Source organism: Apis cerana, linkage group LG1 (genome assembly GCF_029169275.1).
Source record: "Apis cerana isolate GH-2021 linkage group LG1, AcerK_1.0, whole genome shotgun sequence".
NCBI classification, from domain to species: domain Eukaryota; kingdom Metazoa; phylum Arthropoda; class Insecta; order Hymenoptera; family Apidae; genus Apis; species Apis cerana.
Genome location: NC_083852.1, coordinates 25,424,149 through 25,445,831, shown reverse-complemented (window position 1 = coordinate 25,445,831; position 21,683 = coordinate 25,424,149). Strand labels below are relative to the sequence as shown.

Below are 21,683 nucleotides of genomic sequence, written 5' to 3'. Positions count from 1 at the left end.
CCTCGTTCTTCGTTTCGAACGAATTTCAAGAATTGTGAAACGACACATTTACGTGACAAAATGGATTCCAATATACATATTTAATTACACGATCTGGCCAATACGATCGTTTTAATCACGACGAACGTTTCTTCGAATGCGCAGAATCCATAGTTTTTTATCATGAACGAAATTGGGCTCTCGAAGACATCTCTTTGGAACTTCCTCTCTAAATAATTCTCCTAAAAGTACTGCAACTGACTCCTCCTCGATCTTCCCCAAGAAGATATATATCCTTGCAACTACCATATTCTCTCTATCTCACAATCAGTTTAACGAAACTCTGCAAACATTTCTTAGGAGGACGTTTCAGTCACGTTCGTTCTAAAACGTGTGGCCAAAACGGTCCCCTCTCTCATCCTGATCACGATTCGGTCCACGTATCCGTCGCTCTCAAAAACTTTGTAACACTGGTTGGACCGAGGCAAAACGCCATTTTTTGAGTGACAATCGTCGTAACAATCCGAATTCTCGAGTCCAGATCTTTGGCGAAATTTGTTCCAAGTTTACACGGAAGGAGGATCGAGGATGGTCGTTGAAAACAAGCGCAAACAAGCCGGATTACGGAAGGGTGGAGAAGGCTGGATGGAAAACGGAGTGGAAATCCTCCTGGTGGATGGCTCCTCGTCCATGGATTCGGGGATCGTACTCGTTTGCTTCGAGAATGAACCGTCTAATTGACCTAAAAGTTATCCTTCCCTCCCCCTTCTTTTCTCCCTTCTGCTTTTTTCCTGCTTCTTTTCCAGGCGAAGCGAAATTTATCGCCAGGCTTAAACTCCTCCGACTCCATTTCACGCGCCATCGCCTCCACCTTGTTTTCACGCCCCCAATCGCCTCTAACGCCCCACTTTCCCCCGTCTAATTGCCACGTTGAAATATCGCGACAATAGTTTCGATTTGCATCGTTGATCCGGATTATCGAAGGAAGGAAGGAAGGAAGGAAGGAAAAGTCGAAGTTTTGAAATAAGGGATTTCGAGACGCGATTGTGATTCAACGACGGGGAAAATTTGATGGTTGGAAAGAGTAAAGAGTAAGACCTAATTTCAATTACGTTCGAAACGTGATAATAATTGGAAATAATTATAGATAGATTTATTATCAGTTACATAAAATAAGTTCATTATCGATTTAATGTACATGTGTATTGTAGAATGTTAAAAGTGAATTTAAAAACAATTTCGCATTAATAACAATAGATATTCTGGATACAATTCATGTGAATGGAACGATGATTCTAATTCGGGGATTGTGTAAAATTTCGTTTATGGAATCGAGTTGGGCATCGATCATTGCTCGAAACCGAAGTAATCAACCGTCGCTGATTACAATCTATTACGGATTTTGTATCCCGTTCGATGCACGATTTTTAATTAAAAAAGTTCTCGATGAGGTAAGGAAGACGAGTTGGAGGATCGAAAAGGGACGATAAAAAAAAGAGAGAGAAAATATCATTGCTATGAGACAGATGAAAGGAAACGAACGCGTCTTTCTTGTCCGCGTTTTTTAATTATGCGAAAAAGAAAGGGGGAAGGAAGAAAAAAAGAAGGATGATGATAATCTGACGCTGAAGAGACGATTCTTTTCCAGGAATTAATATAATTCTCCAGTATCTCGAGGATACCTTTTAATAGCACTCTCGTCTATTTTGGTTATCTTGATAACGATCCTGCATTGAACAGAGTGTTCTTGGAGATAAAAAAAATAAGAGAATTATGAAGAATGAAATATATATATATATATATTTGGAAAATGATCCCAGATCAATCGAAATATTTTCCACTCGTTTCGAAAACACGCGTTAAAATTTCTAAATGAAGTTAAATGTTGTCAAAGCGCTCGTTAGCAACAAACAATCGAACGATTAAACGTACGTATGATTGTCGGTGGTATTTAAATGTTTCGTAATTGTGTCGTAATTATAATTAATATCTCAATGGGTTCCCCTTTTGTCACGTTATTTGTACAAACGTGATAATTACGCCCATTATAGCGACGAAATTTATTCGTACGTTATTCGTACGTAGGTTTCGTTTTTTTAACCGCAACCGTCGGAAAAATTAACTACTACCGGGGAAAAAGGAAGAAACAATTCTACGGGACGAGACGAGACGAGAGGAGAACTTGTACTTTTTCATTTTTCATCGAGCAAAATATCCTTTTATTTAAGATCTCGTCCGGGTATAATTAAATTTTTTCCCCTCCATCTCCTCCCCCCCTTTAAAACCGAGCACCAACAGTTTTTTTTTTTTTTTAGATTACCTTAAAACACATTATGCATGCATACGAAACTATGAGATGAGAAAATTCACTTCGTTCCCCCTTTTTATCGAGTTAATGAATATTTTTCTCGGTCCCGAAGTTGTATAAGCCAATTAATTCGAGGAATTGCGGAGAAATTTATCACGAAACGAAATTTTTTATCCCCTTTTAATCAGCTTTCTTTCTTTCTTTTTTTATTCTCTTTTTTCTTTTTTATCTCGCCCAAGGAATCTAATTATTCGAGAATCGCGTAAAAGTCGCGATTATTTCCTTTATATATACTCCTTCGTATTTCCAAGCTATTTCCATATTCTATCCGCTGGTAACCGCAACTTTTAATAACGCCGCCACGGATTACATTTCGATTCATTCATCGAGATCCATTCCCATAAAATTACTTCCCGCAAAACTTACTGTGAAACAATATGAAATCCGTAACGAGAATCTGAAACGATTAAAACATCTGGAAACTTGAAAATTATCAAATCCGTAATCGATTGGCTAAGCCGATTGTTTCCTCTAAAACTCTTATTTTCTTATTTTCGTGATATAACGAAATGTGAAATTTATTGGAACGAAGTATTCTCTTATTTTCTTGTAATTTGGTTAAAATTTAAAACGGACAGCTAACCGTCTTGATAAAACGATTATCGTACAACGAAATGTGAGATTCATTGGATAGAAAGAGCACGCACGTCGCAAATATTGGCCCACTGGTGGTGGTTTCGTACGAAACGTGACCCAGATTATCGGCAAGCCGATTAATCAATCGATATTTCACGTAAGAATAATAACAAGATCCGAAAGAAAAGAGAAAAGAGATAAAAAGTCGAATTTCAACAACCGCTAGATTTCAATGATGAAAAAAAAAATACTCGAACCTTGTTCTCCTCTTCTCTCTTTGCAAGAGTGAAAGAAATGAAAATAAGCTCGATATAAACAACTTTTTTCGATAATCACGAAGGAACACGCGCATACATATATATATATATATTCGAAAGAGAACATCTCGAAACATCCTCCGTATCTCGATTTATCGAGATACTTCGAGTAGCTGCCGACCCGATACCGTGGACCATTAATTATCTCGATGATTAACAATGCGATTGCGTTTCGAGATCAATTACAGCAATGACCTACTCGATATCAAACAGCCGATAAGCAGGTTGAATCCAATCGTGGTAGATTACAATAACCTGGATTGCCTGTGAGCAGCAGCGTGTTCTCTCTACACACACACACACATATATATATATAGATAAGTGTGTTTGTGTTTGGGAAAAAAAGAGAGAGAAATGGATCGTAATGTTTTCGATCACAGCGGAGATTCGATCGTTTCGTAATAATCGCGATCACTTATTGCGCGCTTGATGAAGATGCATCGTCGGAACGATGACGTAGAGAGAGAAAGAGAAACGATAGGAATTTTAAACGGATTAAACTTGATTAGTGGCTAAAAAGTACCGTTTATTAATATCTCTTTCGTATTTATTTTTTCCAGCAATTCCTTCTCGAAATTTCCACGATAGTAAAATCTTGATCCGCGTATTTTAACAAAAGTTCTTCTCCTCGTCACAAATGTTGGAAAGAAAATAAGACGTTGGTTCGATCCAAAAAGAGTAAAGAGTCAAATGTTTCGTTTGAATTAACAGAAGGGATATTAAATTCGTCGATCGAATTGATAATTTTTCTCCTTTCCCTCCCTCGGCATTTCAATTATCCGTTTTTAATCGATTGCCCGCTTTAATTATCCGCCTCGAAACGTATCTCTGGTATTATCGGTTACAGACCGTAATGATACACCTTTACACCCTTTGTCGAAACGAAAGGAGCGGGCAAATAGATACAAATTTCAAACGTTCGTCTCGTTGCAGCTCCGTGTATAAAATCTCTCGTGGATAGAACGAGAATTTATATTATATTTCAGCGTCTATCGAACGCTCGAAACGCGCGTCACCGTGACGTGGATGCGATTTTATTTCGCAATTTGTAGATTCAAGTTCGCGATACGGCAATCACTCGATACGTGTCGACAGAGCGCGCTGCTATATTTTTCGAATCGAGTTTCTTCGACCGTCGTGAATTATTCGTGAAGAAGAAGCGGCAAATTGCTGATACGAGAAAAAATATTTGAACTTTGTATTATAATATTTATAGAACGGAACGAGTTTATTCGTTTCTCGGGAAGATTGCGTTTCGCGTATTTTCGACATTTTTGAATTCGGGTTGAGAAAATTCGTGAGAAGCGTCGCCGTCAAAAATTTAATACAACTCGATTTAACGTTATTTGTTATTACTTGAAACGAGATTTATTCATCGAGGTTGTAAATAGTGGAAAGGAAGAGTAAAAGGTATGGACGCACAAAATTTATTCGGATAAATTGTTGTAACCTGCGAAAATGTTTTCTAATTGCGTAACTTACGAATAAGGGGCAATTTTCACGGGGGTGAAAATTTTCGAACGGATAATTAAACTTGGATATCTAAACAAGAGTTTAATTTTTCCTCCCTTTTTTTATTTTTATCCTCGTTAAAAAGAAAAAACGAAACGCGAAATTGAAAAAAATATTATATCAATTTTAATCGCTCCTCGCTCGTTACGCAATTTTTTTTGACTCGAGAGAATTTTTAACGATATTCTCTCTTCCTCTCTCTCTCTTTTATACTTTAACGAAATTTTTCGAAATTATAATTTCTGAAATTCTATCATCGACGTTTGGATTTGGACATTATTCTAATAATCATTGGCACCCGTGAAATTAACATTTACGATTCTAACTGCGTCAATATTAACCTGCTAATTATCGAGAAAAATTATACATACAGATTGTTGCATTCAGTATCGCAAAAAGGATTTTTTAACGACACGAAAAGAATAAGAAATTATATTTAAAATACGTATAATGTGATATTCGAATAATCATTGCGCCCGTAAAATTAACACTCACGATTCTAACGTTGCAAATTTGCGTCAATATTAACCTGCTAATTATCGGGGACAAGTTGTACACAGGTTGTTGCATTCAGTCAGTGATATTGCAAAAAGGGAAAAATTTTTTGGCGGCGATACATCGTACAAAGAATAAAAGATTATATTTAAAATACGCATCCGTATCGCGAATTACAACAATTCTGCGTACAATGTACGTAGAACGCAATAAATTCTCGATATTTCGATATTTAACGGGAGTTTGTTGAATGAAAAACGAAATAAATTAAATTAAATGGAATAAAACGAAATTGACTTTCGCGAATTCTGTTATACTTTATCGCTCCGTGTATCACAATTATTTTGTCGCCGTAATTATTTCGGCCAAGTAAAAGGTGTTTGCTCGCGCGTACACCTATGATGCGCCAAACCTGTGTGATTTATACGAAATTAACAGAGAACTTTTCAACTATGATGAATATTTATTCGTAACGTCTCGTATAAATACCCATTAGTTGCGTATCCACCTTGATTCCGTTCCAGGGCGAGCATTGTAACGAGCTTCATGAACGTTCAAACGTGCGATCACATACTTGCACACGATGCGCAAGTACGAACGTTTCCATTCCAACCAACAAACACGTTTCAACGCGATTCGAGTTTCATCGTTCGAAGAATAACTCGATATCCTGGCCATGTTAAAGAAAATTGATATATTTCGATAAAATTTCTACGAGGAAACGAATTTAACTAGCAGATTTTTATTCGTATTTTTTAAGTAAATTCGCATAAAGATGGATTTATCATCGTTTATATCGTATTTTAGAGTAGAAAAAAAGAAAGTATATTATTGGCAATCGGTGCAAAAGAATCCTGTGCAAATATTAATTTGAACGCGAGATTAGAGAACTAATTTAACGAACCATAATATCCCTCTTCTCGCGATTCTTCGTAAAAGTAGTCTTTGCAAAAAAGATTTAACTCCTTCCTCTCATTAAGCGAGTTTACGAAACAACCGAGTTAACCAGTTTCGAAAGAGGAAAAGAGCCGAACAAAGAATCGTCTCGCGTAAAAATAATCCGGCATAACGAGTTCAGCCACCTTCTTTCCTCCTTTCTTCGTTTTATATATATATTCTTTTTTTATCCAATTTCCCCTCGAATTACAGAGAAATTAAAGCGACGTTGCTCGGAATTTCGTCGTAAAAAAAAAAAAAGATAAACGTTAAAATATTCTGGAAGAAAACTGGAAGGGAAAATTGGCCGAGTTTAATCGACAGATTTCGAATCGGGGAAGCCTGTCTCGGTTTAGAAGGAAAATGGAGGGCGGGGATGGAAGGATACGTGATGTCGCGAGAAAGAAAACTGTTTCCTCGGCCAGAACGGAGTTGGAGTTTATTTCATTTGGCAAATTCGATGAGAAAGGCTGTAACTAAGAGAGCGAGCGTCTTCGAGGTAGAAAGTAGGTTGCGTCGAACTAGACAACCGTCTTCGAAATTGCGAATATCGGATGAAATTTGTTTCAACGGTATTCCTTTCTCCTCCCCCCAGTGCAAATTGAGATCTCTCTCTCTTTCTCTTTCTCTTTCTCTCGAGGGGATACGCGATATCCAGTCGCGTTCCGTCGATAATTTTTCCTCGAATTACTTTTAACAGGCTCGAGAGATACGTGTTGCTTCTTGTCCAACCTTATCTCGCGACAATACAAGAATCGAGTAAGAAAGTAAGTTTCTTTGAGAACGAGGAGAAAGTTTGTGAAGCGTGTGGAAAGACGAACTCTTCTCTTCAAAAACCGAACAGCTGGCTAATTTCCTTTCCAAACTCGAATCGAGTCGAATTGTTATAGAGAAGACAAAACAAAGAAGACGAAATATGTTTATTCGATGCAATTTACTTTCACGTACGATATTGTGAACATGGCGTGCAAAAGTAACAGTTGGCTAATTTCCTTTCTGAACACGAATCGAATCGTTGCAAAGAACATAAAACAACGAAGACGCGTAAGAGATTGGTTTAAAATTACAAAATATCGTTATTTATTCGATAAAATTTAGTTTCACGTACGATATTGTGAACATAGCGTGCAAAAACCAACAGCTGGCTAATTCTGAACTCGAATCGAATCGAATTGTTATAGAAAAGATAAAACAACAAAGATATGTAAAATTTAAAATTTCTAACAAAATATTGTTTATTCGATAAAATTTACTTTCACGTACGATATTGTGAACATAGCGTGCAAAAGTAACAGTTGGCTAATTTCCTTTCTGAACTCGAATCGAATCGTTACAGAAAATATAAAACAACGAAGACGCATAAGAGATTGGTTTAAAATTACAAAATATCGTTATGTTTATTGTGAACATAGCGTGCAAAAGAAACAGTTGGCTAATTTCTTTCCAAACTCGAATCGAATCGTTACAGAAAAGATGAAACAACGAAGACGCGTAAGATTCTAACGAAATATCGTTATGTTCATTCGATAAAATGTACTTTCTGAATACAGAATCTTTCACGTGCGATATTGTACGAAAAAGTAGCCAGTTTCGCAACGATGGCTCCTTGAAGATCCCTCGTATCGAAAAATTACTCCTCCTGTTACTCGACCAACTCCGAGCAAAGCGTCGCTTCGTGCTCGACGTGTATCAGCATTTCCTCCGTTCCGTCTCCGGGAGAGAATTCTGAAACTGCGCGGCGCTTAGTTTTGGGACAAAAGAAAGAGAAAGGGAGGCGTAAACGGCGGCTGGTTTGCGGTGGTGAAACGGGGCCGGTGCACGGAAACTATGCGCATTCGAAACGCGTCTCGCCTTGTTGTCGACGGAGACGTTGAATGAAAATTATCACTCGTCCGTCCTCGTGTAATCTCGGCCGCAGATTATTCCGGTTTCGCGACCGAGAATCGAAAAAAGGAGGGAGGAGGGGAGAGAGGAAAGAGGAAATTCGTCACTTTCCCGCGGCTCGACGCCACGCTCGGGTTAATTAAGCGAAAAACCAGCGCTCTATTTTTATGCGGGTTGTTTTGAGACGCCCCATCGTTGCTGTTTGAAGGAAGGGATGACAATCGAGGTAACGAAGCGAGAGAGAAAAAAAGGCGATGATTCCCACGTGGAACGAAACTGTTCGCAGACGATTCCAGGGAATTTTTTAATTCGTCCATTCTTTGAACTACTTTCTTTGCCAAATTGCTGCCGGAGCAATTATCTTATCTTTCCATCCAATTTTTCGTCATCGCAATAAATGTATATCGTTGGAGTTCTGGCTTATATCACTATATTAAAATTTACTTTTAAATTCTCCAGCGAATAACTTTCGAAACTTGTTCGCTTCCATATTCGTCGTTTCTTTCATCGAACACGCGACGTTTATTTAAAATTCCATCTCGAAGAAAAGGAAACTCGACGCGTAAATGTTTCGTTTTCGCGAAGGTGGAAATAGAAAATAGAAAAGATGTCCGTTCTTCCGGACGAATCAATCAATTATTAAATTATTAAATAATAATATAAACTCACCGTCCCGTATCACGCCGCTTCCCAATTGCCTCCATTTGCTGAACGTGGTGCCGCCTTCGTCCGGCGTAACCGATCCGGTTGTTCCCGAATCCGGCTGCGTCGTCACCATCTACGAAAAGGTGGAAAATTTATTTTTCATCTTGACTTTCCTCGCCATACCATTATATTCGATTCCATTTTTCTCTCCTTTCAGTTTCGACTTATATACCGTACACCACAATACGAGGGTGAGAAATTGTATCAGCAACTCCTGTTATTCGATTCAAACTCTCGTTTCTATTTCTCTATTACTCTGGATTTAAATTAGTTGAGTTTTTGATCGCGGAAAACAAGGAAAAGAAATCACGTTGGAGAAAAGAAAAGGAAAACCGAGGAAAAAAAGCGTATCGAAACGCTTGTTACTCTAAATATATAGATATGATTCCCTAAATATAAGTATAACGAAACTTGATACGAAGTAACTCTTGATTCGATTCTCTTTAAAGTTATTCGAAGAAGGGAATAACGAATAATTCGACCCGAATTTCCGAATTTCTTTCTCGAACCTGTACATCGAACGAAACGATCGTTCGCGAATTCCAAGGGGATGGCGTTATTAAATAGGCTTCGTCTTGGTTGCAAATCAAGGGGCGAGGTTGGGTAGAGGATTATTAAAACAGGGGCGGCGAACGTAATTGAAGCTTGGTCCTCCCCCAACGTAATGGCGGATCGTTTCAGAGGCTCTGTCTGTTCACTGCGTAGCGATCTTCATTACAAATGTGTCTGGCTTCGTTGGAATTTACGAGCGCGATGAGTGGTACGTGATACGACTTTTCAATTGCTGCACAGCTTGTGCGCTCCACAGCTCTGTAATTTTCCACTTATTATTATTAGAACCTCTCTGCCGTTCCCCAAAACTCTATATCACGACCTAGATTATTATTAGAGGTTTTAGATCGTATCTGAAAGATTCTCTTCAAAGTTTCGTTTAATTTTTCGAAACAGTTGTCGTGCCTTTCGATACACTCGAGTATACGAAACTTGTTAATTTATTTTTCTTCCAGATAATTTGCAACATTGCGACCAAAATATTTTCAAAGCTTTTCCAACGAGCGATACGATGTAAATAACAAGTATAAAATTACGTAATTTGCAGTAGAATTTGTCGAGTTCGTTGATAGATAAATCCAGCAGAAGCTCTATCGAATTAATCGCTGGATTAATTTGAAATCGTATATTTAAGTTCGAATTAAGTGAGAGAAGTGATACGAAATAAAGACAGGAAAACTGTTCTCGAATTTCTGTTCGAAAAGTCTGATCCCTCGTTTCTTATTAAAAAATCTTTTCGTGCTGTCTTCGTATCTCGCTTCGATACAAATAAAATATATATATATATATATATATATATACGTGGCAATGAAATCGTAATCGAAAAAGTGAAACACTGGAACGACTTATATTCCTCTATATATAACTTTTCCCTCTGCTCCGTTGTCAAATAGCAGAAAAGAAGACTTATTATATTACGAAGCATTTGACGAAAAATTAGAAAGATAAATCAATCTCTCACTTATTTCCTTTATTTTTGAAGAGACTCGTTCGTCGATATCGAAAGCATCGCGAGTGAACAAGCTCGTATCGTTTTAATCGTCCGTTTTCGTTCTTCGAGTGCGCTCGATCTTCGATTCTGCGCGTCAAGGAATCGGCATGTATATGTATGCCGTGCCTCGTACGAGCCAGCCATAAATTCAATCGAATCGCGCGGAAAATTGGAAAACGGTTAAACTTAGAAAGAAGAAACGCGTTCGGTTTATTGAATTTAATAAAATAAAACGTTTCCTCGCTCGTAAGTACGTCGTTCTCGTTCTTTATTCGTGAATTATACGATTTTATCGAATTTCGTTACGATTGCGGACAAATTATTCATTCCAATTCATATTGGGATATCAGGAATGTTGCGTTCGTGGATTTTGAAGATTTGAAGATTTTAGAAAAACGAAAGTTGGTACAGAAAAATGTCGATGGCTCGTTTATTAAGTTATAACAGGCGATTTAAATTCACGTGGATAAATTATTTATTGCGATTCATATTAGGATGCCGATATGCTATATGAAATATTCGAAGGATTGATTTTTAGGGGAACGAAAGTTGGTATAGAAAAAGATCGATGGCTCGTTTATTAAGATTCAGATTCACGTTATTTACAATTGAATTTCGTAATATTTGTGGACAAATTATTTATTGCGATTCATATCTGAATGATGAGATCTGAAAGATCGATTCTAGAAGAACGAAGATCGTTTATTAAGCGATTCAAATTCACGTTACTTACAATTGAATTTCGTAATATTTGTGGATTAATTATTTATTTCGATTCATATTAGGATGCCGATATGTTATATGAAATATTCGTGATAACTTTCGAAGGATTGATTTTTAGGGGAACGAAAGTTGGTATAGAAAAAGGTCGATGGCTCGTTTATTAAGTTATTAAGCGATTCAAATTCACAATTGAATTTCGTAATATTTGTGGGCAAATTATTTATTGCGATTCATATCTGAATGATGAGACTTGAAAGATCGATTCTAGAAGAACGAAGATTTTATTAAGCGATTCAAATTCACATTATTTACAATTAAATTTCGTAATATTTGTGGATAAATTATTTATTGCGATTCATATTGGGATTTGAAGAATCTATTTTAGAGGAACTAAAGTTGGTATAGAAAAAGGTCGATGGCTCGTTTATTAAGCGATTCAAATTCACGTTATACGATTATACGATTTTGCAATTGAATTTCGTAATATTTATGGATAAATTATTTATTGCGATTCATATTGGGAAGAATCGATTTGAGAGGAACGTTTATTAAGTTATTAAGCGATTTAAATTCACGTTGATGATGAATCGAGCTAGGGGAACAGAGGGTGACAATGATGTAACGGACGACGATGATGTACAAAACGACGATCACTCTTTCTTTCCTTCGCAAACTTGGATAACTTGACCTTTTCAAGAAAAAATACGTCAGCGGTTAATATCAAGTAAAATAAAACGTTATCAATCTTTTGTTTCTCTTATTAAAACCTTCTTGGAATAATTTGGAATAATTTTAAAAAAAGAGAAAAATATATTTCTATCTTTAAAATCGATGGCCTCGAAAGATGTCATCACGCGGAAAACGGAGCCGATGGTAAGCACGTATATAGGGATCCATGGCGCATTTAATATAATCCCAAAAGACCGAGCGTGATAGAAACTCCGTAACGCGACGTCCACGATCTTGGCGAGTGCAATTATCTCGTGGATGATAGCGGGGCGAGGGGAGGGGGTTCTCCGAATGGCGGAATACGCGCATACAAGCTCACAGAGGCGGAACGCGGGCGGCCCACCTCTGTCCTTCGCCCTTCGATCCGCAGAGAGCAGAATGAGAAGGGGGGGAGGGGAGGGGAGGGCGGGCTCGGGTTTTGGGAGGATTCCAAAGAGGCCAAGAGGAACGCGCGCCATCGTAATCCCAGCCGAGCGATCCCGGAATCCCGGAATGCAAATTCGACAGGAATATTAAACGGCCGATATTCTACAGTGGCCTTCTCCGCTAATGCATGGCCGTGTATGCGCCATATGGGGCTGTTGTGCCCCGCGTGCTTTTGTTGGGAAAACGAAAATGCGGTTGAACCGTGACCTCGCCGATCGAAACCGATCTGAAATCGAGGCCGTGTGTCGAATAATTTTCGACGCGCTGTGTGAACGATTCCGTGAATGGCGATTTCTAAAATTTATCTGTCTGCGCTACTCTTTTCTCTCGTTTCAACGCGTTCTCGATGATAGCTAAGCTCTGGCGAATGTAAAAATATCATCCGATCGTCAATGGAACCCAGAAGAAAGTACGAAATTTGCATATCTACCTGCACTTTTAATGGCCAACCTCTGGTGTAAAAATATCATCCGAGCATGAAACGTAGAAGAAAGTACGTAGGATCTGTGTACGCGCTTCTGTAAACGATTTCTATCGAAAAATGTTCGTACGAAAATTTGCACTTTTAACGCATTCTCGATGATGGCCGAGCTCTGGTGTACTGTAAAAATACCAGCCAAGCATCGTCGATGGAACGTAGAATGTAAAAGTACGTAGGATCTGTGTACGAATAACACGCATTGGCGCGTTTCTCCGCGCTGTGTAAACCATTCCTTCGAATGGCGATTCCAATCGAAAATTTGCATATCGGTTTGTATTCCTTTCTTTTCTCTTTTTCACGCGTCCTCGATGATGGCCAACCTCTGATGTCGCAAACAATGTAAAAATATTATCGAAGCACTGTCGATGGAGAAAGGATCTCTCCACGTACGTTAAAAGCGAACAACACGCACCAGTTTGCACTTCATTTTCCCTTTTTTCCTTAACACGTTCTCTTATATGTGTTACAGAATGTATTAAATTACGCAACACGGGGTAACTTCTCTATCATCCTTCGAACAGTGATTCGAAACAGTGCGACAGACGTATGGATGGATTTCTTCTATGGATCGATACCGCTGTAAAAGTATCATCGAAACGCAGCGTCAATGGAGAAAGTATGGGTCTCTGTACGTTTGTGCGCTTCTTTGTTAAACGATTCCAATCGAAAATACCCAAAATACTTCTTTTCACTGCATAATTCGTCGATCCTTACTATAAAAATATTACCAAAAATGGACGGAGAAATGTAGGATCTCTGTTGCGTCGAATAACACTTTGCGCGCTTCTTTGCTAAACGATTCCAATCGAAAGTGTCCCTACTTCTTTTTTCCTTTCGAACAGTAAACTAAATTACGTAACTCTATTACCCTTGAACAGTAGTTTGGATGGATTTTTTCGAGCGTGAGCCGTATAATTGGTCGATCTTTACGGATGTAAAATACCATGAAAAATGGGTGCACCGAGGATGGAGAAAATGTAGGACCTCTGTTGTGTAAGCGCGTGTGTCGAATAACACGGATTGGCGCGCTGTGTACGCCGAGTGAAACGATTCCACCAATGGTGGTAATCCCGCGCTACCCCCTTCAACAATGCTTCGACATGGTTGAAGACGGTATCGATATTTCTTTGTTATGTCGTTCATCGATGGACAGAGGAATCGTTAACGGGTTAAAACGAACGAAGATGAAGAAAGTAAGATTTGAATACTACTTGGAGTTTTTTTTTTTTAAGAATCGATATCAGTTTTTTCGAACGCAATAGGTTTCGAGTGTCCTTTCGAAACCCTATCCATTCGAGTGTCGTCGATGAACCAAAATCGACAAATAAAAATCGCGAACGATGCCGGATTGAAGTGTAAACTCGAACGTATCGGGAATAACGGATCTTAATTTCGAAAGTTTCGTCATCCGCGCTTTTGCTCTTTCTCTCTCTCGTGGAAAAACTGCTATAATTATCTCCGTATACGAGGCGAGTCGAACGATGGATCGCTTCCTTCTCCTTCGCCTTGTCGGAAAATGGAGAAAATGCGAATCGGAATCGCGTTGCTCGAACGTGAAGCTCGGTTCCATTGGTGTCTGACTCGTGACAAATTCATCGAAACCCTCATGAATCTTTGGTGAGGCGGGCCATTGTTTTGTTGAAATTCAACTCGAAAATCTGCGTTTTAGATCAAACAAGCCCGGATATCAGTCTCCAACGCAAAGCCCCGCGCTTTTGTTGAGATTCAATCCACTCGTTTTCACCAAAATCCTTTATCGTAGTTCATTCGTTCTGAAACGAAATGAAACGAAACGAAATTTAACAAGTGAAAACTTGTATCGCCGCTAAATCTCTCTAAACAACTAAATAATTCGCTAAATAATTTTCAATATACCTTGATATTAATGTGAGCTGTACGAGATATGCTTTATTTGCACGCGTTATTCGTAGTTTAAAATTACGTCATTTCGGATGAAACGAGTTTCATAAATGTTTTCTTTAAAGAGGAATATTTCAAGTGATAATTTCTTACTCTTTTTTTTAAATATACATCAAATTTTTTAGTTACAGTCAAATATATAAATGTAGCTCATATATAAAATTTATATTTCGTACGTCGATACTTTGGACGTTACTCGTGCACACGAGTCAAACGATCGATCGAACTCCCATGTTATTAAATATACGATATTTATTCCATTCCTGATATTTTATTCATCCCGCGGACGCAAAACGTTTCGATTTATTCATCTAATCCGCTTTTCGACTTCGTAAAACCTGTTACACGCGATACAATGACGTAGTTGTATAACGTGCTTTATGAAATCGACGTTCCATCATTTTTTTCACTCCAATCGTACAATCAAACTTCTTCTTTCCTTCATATATATCGCAAACTTTTACGTCAGATTCCTTTCAAATTTTCTAACGTCGTTAAAACAACGTACGAACATTTTCGTTTCGATTCTTCCTCGATTTCGTTAAAGTGAGTCGTGTGTGGGTTACAATTTTTCCCTCCAATAGAGGATCTAAAATAGAGGAGATCTCGATTCCGCCACCGGCAAGTAACGAAATCCAACAAGTGACAAACTGGATGTTAAAGAAGAGCATCCCCGGAAGGTGGATGTTCCCAATCCCCTAAGAAATTTAATCCCCCCCCTCGACTCGATCGTCAACATCTTGACACGATCTCGAAACAATGCCGTTTAGTCCCCTCCAAAGGGTCGGCTACAAACCGTGGGTGGGGAGGGGAAGGGATTCATCCTCGCTCGTTCTTAACTCGCACGAGTCTAGATTCCAGCGATACGAAGAAACCTCCATCCTACCCTCCCTCGCCCGCTGTAAATCTCGTCGAAATCGGGCTCTAAAAAAGGGGCGAGAAACGCGTTACGGATGAAACTTAGCCAGCCACTTTGCTCGTGCGAAAATGTATTCTCTGCGTGTTTCGCGATACACTCTTCTGGATTTCTTCTCGATAACACTCTCTATATATATAAATCGCGTCGATAAATATATTTTATTCCCCCGAGAGGAGGGGGGAATAAAGAGATAAAAAAATAGGGGGAATAAAACGCGTTTCTTATTTTTCTCTTTTTTTTTTCTTTCTCTTTCTCCTTACTTTATGAACGAGCGTATTTGAATATTTTTTGTTTTGTTAAATTGGATAGTTGTTATTTTGAAACGTCTCTTCGAAACATTGGTTTGGATTAAGTTTAGATTTAGAATTAGATTCGTTGGACAAATATTGATCGGTCGAAATTGGAATTAATACAAATTAATTGATATTTAAAAAACGAATTTGTTACGATGATCTTGACAATTGATACTTTGTAAATATAAAGTTATTTCTATATCTTTTAGAAGAAGAAAAAAGTTTGGTTCGTAATATGTGTTATAATTATCTTAATAATATTGGTATTTTGTAAATTGATATTTTGTAAAAGTTTGATTCATAATTTGTTAAGATGATCTTGACAATTAATATTTTGTACATATAAAGTTACTTCCATATCTTTTAGAAGAAGAAAAAAGTTTAGCTCGTAGTTTGTTAAGATGATTTTGACAATTGATACTTTGTAAATATAAAGTTACTTTCATATCTTTTAGAAGAAGAAAAAAAAAATTCGTAGATTGTTAAGATGATCTTGACAATATTGATATTTTGCAAAAATTTATTACAATGATCTTGGCAATTGATACTTTGTAAATATAAAGTTACTTTCATATCTTTTAAAAGAAGAAAAAAATTCGTAGTTTGTTACGATGATCTTGACAATTGATACTTTGTAAATATAAAGTTACTTCTACATCTTTTAGAAAAAAGAAAAGAAAAAAATGTTTGGTTCTTAGTTTGTTACGATGATCTTGCCAATATTGATATTTTGTAAAAAAACACCGTTTGATTCATATTTTACGATGATATTGATACTTTGTAAATATAAAGTTACTTTTATATCTTTTAGAAGAAGAAGAAGAAGAAAAGAAAAAGAAAAAGAGATAGTCACCTTTTTGACGAAGGATACCACGTTGGCAGGCAACATCCTGATAAAAGTGCGGTAGCCTGACCTCGGTTGGGAGAAACGGAAGTGTTCTTAGCTCCCTGTTGCGCCTTCCTTTTGCGTTCTGGTTTCCGGCTCCGGTTACCGGCATAAAGTTGTTGGCCCGATGTGTTGTCCGCTGCCGTGCCTCCTCGCCTCTGCGTTTCACGATAAATTGCCGACGCACCGAAAACAAGGCCGCTCCAACAAAAATGGGTAGAACCGCTCGGCTCACCCTTTTCCCAGAAACGCATTCCCGTCAACTTGGATTTCCTTCACGCCGGAGCGTATCATCGCGCTATTTCCCTCGTTAAATTATCTGAAACCCACAATTTATTTCCCCGTTAAAGCGATATTGTTTCCTGTTTCGCCTTGTTAAACTTACGGTGATATAACGTAAAGTTTCGAAAATGTTAAAAATATAACGATATTTATATTTTCACTCTAAACTAGATTATAATAATATAAAATTTTTTCAGTAAAATGAATTCAGATCCATTTTAAATAGTTGAACAATTCGGAATTGCGATTATCTAAATAATAATCGGTTGTAAATCGGATCGGTGCGAGCACTCGTGTTTCAAAAACGCGTCGAATTTAGAGTAACGCGATATTTTACTCTGTTATGTATAAAATAATCACGTAAAAGTAAAAGGTTCGCACAAGCTCGCGCGAAAAATAAACAATTCACGCGTGGGACGAAATTTGTTAACGTTTATTTTCTCGAAAAGCCAAAGAGAGGGATAATCGACGCGCCATTTTGAAATATTTAAAACGGATTAGCATGTGAAAATCTCTCGAGAGCGTGTTAAATTGTTGAATATTAAATCACGAGAAGAAAGGAGGAAGCGGCACGTCTGAAATTGGTCCAGATCCGGGTACAGGAAAGAATGGAAGAATTTGATGTATGAACGAGTTGAAGATATTGGAAATCGGAGCGAAGAAACGGGCGAAATTCGTAGTAGCCAGCCAACCTTTCTTTGAAACTCTCTTTCTGCGACGTTGAACGGATATTAAAGCGGCTTTGGAGTAACGTTCATCGATATTTTTCATCGATATCCTAACCTCAGTTATTTCAAAACGATTCGAAAAGAAAAAGAAGAAGAAAAAGAAAAATTATTCCTTCCTAGCGAGTTTTTATCGTAATATCCGCAACATTTTCGAATATAATTTGATCGTAAAAGATCTCATAATGTTAGAAATATAATGGAAGAGATATTTGCGGGGACTCGGTAAAGAATAAAAGTTTCTCTCTCTGCAAAAATAAGAAAGGATCGGTTTGTACGAGGAAAGGAAAGCTTTCGATATTTTTCCTAACTTGGATTATTTCCATTCACGGAGGAATCGCGCGAAGATCGGATAGTTATCGCGCAACGTCTAAATAAGGAATCGATACGCGATTCGATTGATAGAGACGAAATCGTTTGTACAACGATCAATTGCGAAAAGTGTCGGGTTTCATGACGCGAGATGGGACGCGTTCCACGCGAGAGAGAAAGAGAGGAGAAATAAAAACAATTTGTATGAAAAGGTGGCAACACAATGGCAACACAATGGCTTTATAATTCCGTACCGACGATCGTGTTTCCGAAATGAACAAATGTTTTTCAACTCTTAAAAAAAAAAAAAACTGTTAAAATACGCAATAAAGGAATAATAAAAGTTATCGATAACAAAAAAAAATGTATAACATCTCGTATCACGTATTCATGGAAAATGGAATATGGACCTAATTTTCTAATATCGAACCATATATTATTCTACTTGCAGATATCTTGGAAGCATGTTGGAAGAGCGCGTATCAATTTCCATCAACGTTCGTTCCATTTCGTTATCTAATCACCGATCTCGATAATTAATTGTGAAATCGGCGCGCAATTTCTTTCTCGACAACCGGAGAACGTCGACGAACGCGAGGACGAGCATTCCTAGGAGCACGCAGCATCGTAGAATTGCCAAGAAGTTGGACCTCGTCCGTTGGGATCATCACGAGATAAACTAATATGTGGCCCAGACCGTTATGAGCGTCATGCTTGAAATTCCACGATATCTCTCCCTTTCCACACTTCCCCTTCCTTATCCACCTTCTTTCTTCGCTGGAAGAAAGATCGTCCCCTTTACGCCTCTTTGTCCCCGCCCTCTTCCCACGTCCAATTAACACGCAATTTCACGCTATAGCGATTCTCGTTCATTTTTTAATTCTCCTTCTTGTCCCTATCCTGATTCCATTCGTCGAAAATTGCAGCAACTCGCTTTAACAATACGAAATAACGACTAACCAGTTAAAAATTTCGAATAAAGTTACTTTAATCGCTCGTTAAAATAATAATAATTTATTCGTAGCTGTTATACTCGATCCCTTCTCCATAACCTCTAACCCACCGTTATTTCCAATTATTATTATTATAATTACATAAAATTACGTTTTGAACAATAAATTATCGAAGCAACTTTATTCGCAATCATCGTTCAATTTTCCATTACTGAGATATATTTTGTTTCGAGCGAAGATATACGATATTTCACGCGAAAAATAAATTTTCCTTCCTTTGAAATTTTTAAACGTTTGGAACCAGCAGCCAAGTTTTACCTCGCCCAAGATCCCTCGTCCAAATTTTTATCGATAACTCTCGCAGAAAGTTTTGCGAGGGGAAGGGAAGAGAAGAGGCGAGAGAGAAATTTTCGCGAACCCCTCCTCGCTTTCCGAATATTCCTACGAATGACAGAAGGAGGGATGCTGGCTTTGCAGGCCGTAGACCGAATAAATTACCACGATACGCAGATGTTACGAGACCTCGATCGAGAAAGTAAGGAAAAGCCAAATGAAAGGCCTCGACTCTCTCCGTCCTCCTCGCCGTAAAATCGACTCGCTGAGATATATTTCGATATATATTGCGGGTATTACGTTCTCGAAATGGGGCTCGCGGGGATGTGATGTTCGAGATGGAATATTTTCGTTTCGAGTGGAATTAATGGATGGACGGATCGCGGTGTTCGTGTTTCAGTTGTAAAGTTTTCGCACGGTTTGATCTGATTTTTTTTTTTTGAAAAGTTTTCTTATATTCGCAAAGACGAAAATAAATAATAAATAAATAAATTAAAACTGTAAACGAAAATACGGGATAAAATAAAACAAATGTCGTCGCTCTGTGATAATTTTTTTTCTAATCAACTATTCGAGAGTCGATTTTAAATTTCCAAGAATAAACATTTCCTTCTTCTTGAAAGTGATCAATAACTGTTCCATGTTGATACTTCACCAGCTACTCCATTCGAGACGCGTAATAGCGTCGTCAACTGTCAATGTGTTTCTCGAAAGATAATATTTTATCCTAGTTAAAACCCTTTTGATACGACGTATTAAATTTCTTGATTATTTCAAAATGCTTCCGGAACAATATTTTTCCTTCGAATCTTTTATGCGCACGTGTCAAAAAATACATTTCAAAAATCAATTTCCAATTTGAAAAACAGTTGCAAAACTTTTTTTTCGCAAAAATAACCACTCTGGCAAAATAAGTTATCCCCTCTCTTTCTCTCTCTCTCTCTTTCTCTCTCTGATCGATGTTAAAAATTATTGGCGAAATTTGAAAATGTCAAGCTTCTCGGGTTGCTGTGATAAATTTTTTTTTTTTTTTTTTAACATGAAAATATTATCAACTCGGACGACGAAATAAGTAAAGTTGTACGAGTGAAATTTTTCGATTGTTTTTATTCTTTCGCGCGAGGGAGGAGTGGCACGTCCAATAACATGCAAAAATATCTTTAGATCGCGTTGAGCGACGTAAAAAAAGCTTTAATAAAAACTTGATCCCGTTTTGAAATATGATTTTCCCACGCAAAACTTTCTTAGACGTCATCCTGCCGTAGATTACTCAAATTCGATCTACTATTTTAAGATGGAGAGGGAGTAAAAGGGGGGGAAAATAAATGAAAATATCCTCTTGAACTTTAAAAGTTGAAAAGAAAAAAGATTCTACCTGTTAAAATATAAAATATCTTCGAATGAATACATCGATACTCGCTGCTATATATTTTCTTTTGGAAGAGGCCGGTCGACGATGAAATCACATAAATTTTTACGTACTGGCTGGAAAAAAAGTTACAAAGTTACAAAGGGGCAACAAAAATATAATTTAAAAATAGATACTATTGAAAAAGGCCGGCTCGACCCCGAGAGAGAGATCAAAGGAGAGTCAGCGTGAGAAAATATGTATAAAAATGCGAGGAGAAAAAAGGAAGAAAGGAGGAAGAAAGAGAGAGAGAGAGAGAGAGAAAAAAACGAAGAAAAGAAGAAGAACGAACGAAAGAACGAGATCCGAGAGAGCGAAGGTAACGATTTTAAAAAATTAAAAATTTTAATCAAAAAATATATATATATATATATTTCACAAAATTATAACAAAAACTTCAAAATGAATTTGATGATTTTTCAAACGTCGCGATGAATCTCGTAATATTTCCATTAAGAAAAAAAAAAGAAAAAAAAAGAAACTCCATTTCTTCGTTAATTGAATAGTGCTCCTCTTTGAATAGGAGAGAAAGACTTCGCTTAATCGGACCGTATATTCACCGTTTCTTCGGGTCACGGGAAAAACCTTTCCCGATCTCTCGAGGTCGATGGAAGAAAAAAAAAAAAAGAAAAAAAAAGAAGAAAGAGAAAAAGAAAAAGGAGAGGAAAAAATTTTTTCTCCTTTCACCGCGCTTTTTTCCGATTTCGGATCTCAATGGATCAATGTCATTGTTGTATCGCGAGGGTGAATCTACTTATCGGGAGGTTATCACGGCACGGAAGTGGAGCCCTGTAACCGTGGCACGGAAAATCATCAAAGATCATGTTATTAATGGCGGAGAGCTGTAAAACGAAGTTGCATCGTGGAACAACGGTGTTCAATATCGGTAACGTAATAACGTGAAATGCAATTCGAACGCCGTGGCGTAAATGAATTTCCACGGCGATATTTCAATTCAATTTCTCTTCTTCAATGGAA

General features: G+C 37.6%; 1 protein-coding gene and 1 long non-coding RNA gene across 14 annotated transcripts in view; one reads left to right on the top strand and one right to left on the bottom strand.

The window, feature by feature from the left end:
• The window catches only part of LOC114578078 (uncharacterized), a 91,572-nt gene extending 72,325 nt beyond the window's left edge, over nt 1-19,247 (top strand). Inside the window, exon 3 of the long non-coding RNA XR_003698693.2 lies at nt 18,463-19,247. This is a non-coding gene — a long non-coding RNA (uncharacterized LOC114578078). The remainder of the gene's footprint in view (nt 1-18,462) is intronic.
• Nucleotides 1-21,683, bottom strand: part of LOC108002050 (regulating synaptic membrane exocytosis protein 1) — a 128,922-nt gene that overhangs the window by 70,042 nt on the left and 37,197 nt on the right. For 12 of the 13 annotated variants that reach the window (XR_009833409.1, XR_009833410.1, XM_017063433.3 and 9 more), the window contains exons 3-4: nt 16,660-17,011; nt 8,737-8,845 (exon numbers count right to left, since the gene is read on the bottom strand). Coding sequence is in view for 11 of the 13 variants with exons in the window: in XM_017063433.3 (XP_016918922.1) it covers nt 8,737-8,845; nt 16,660-16,695 (145 nt within the window). In the remaining 2 variants the exon portion in view is untranslated. Of the gene's footprint in view, nt 1-8,736; nt 8,846-16,659; nt 17,012-20,672; nt 20,783-21,683 lie in introns of all 13 variants that reach the window. The other variant, XM_062087110.1, reaches the window with a different exon arrangement.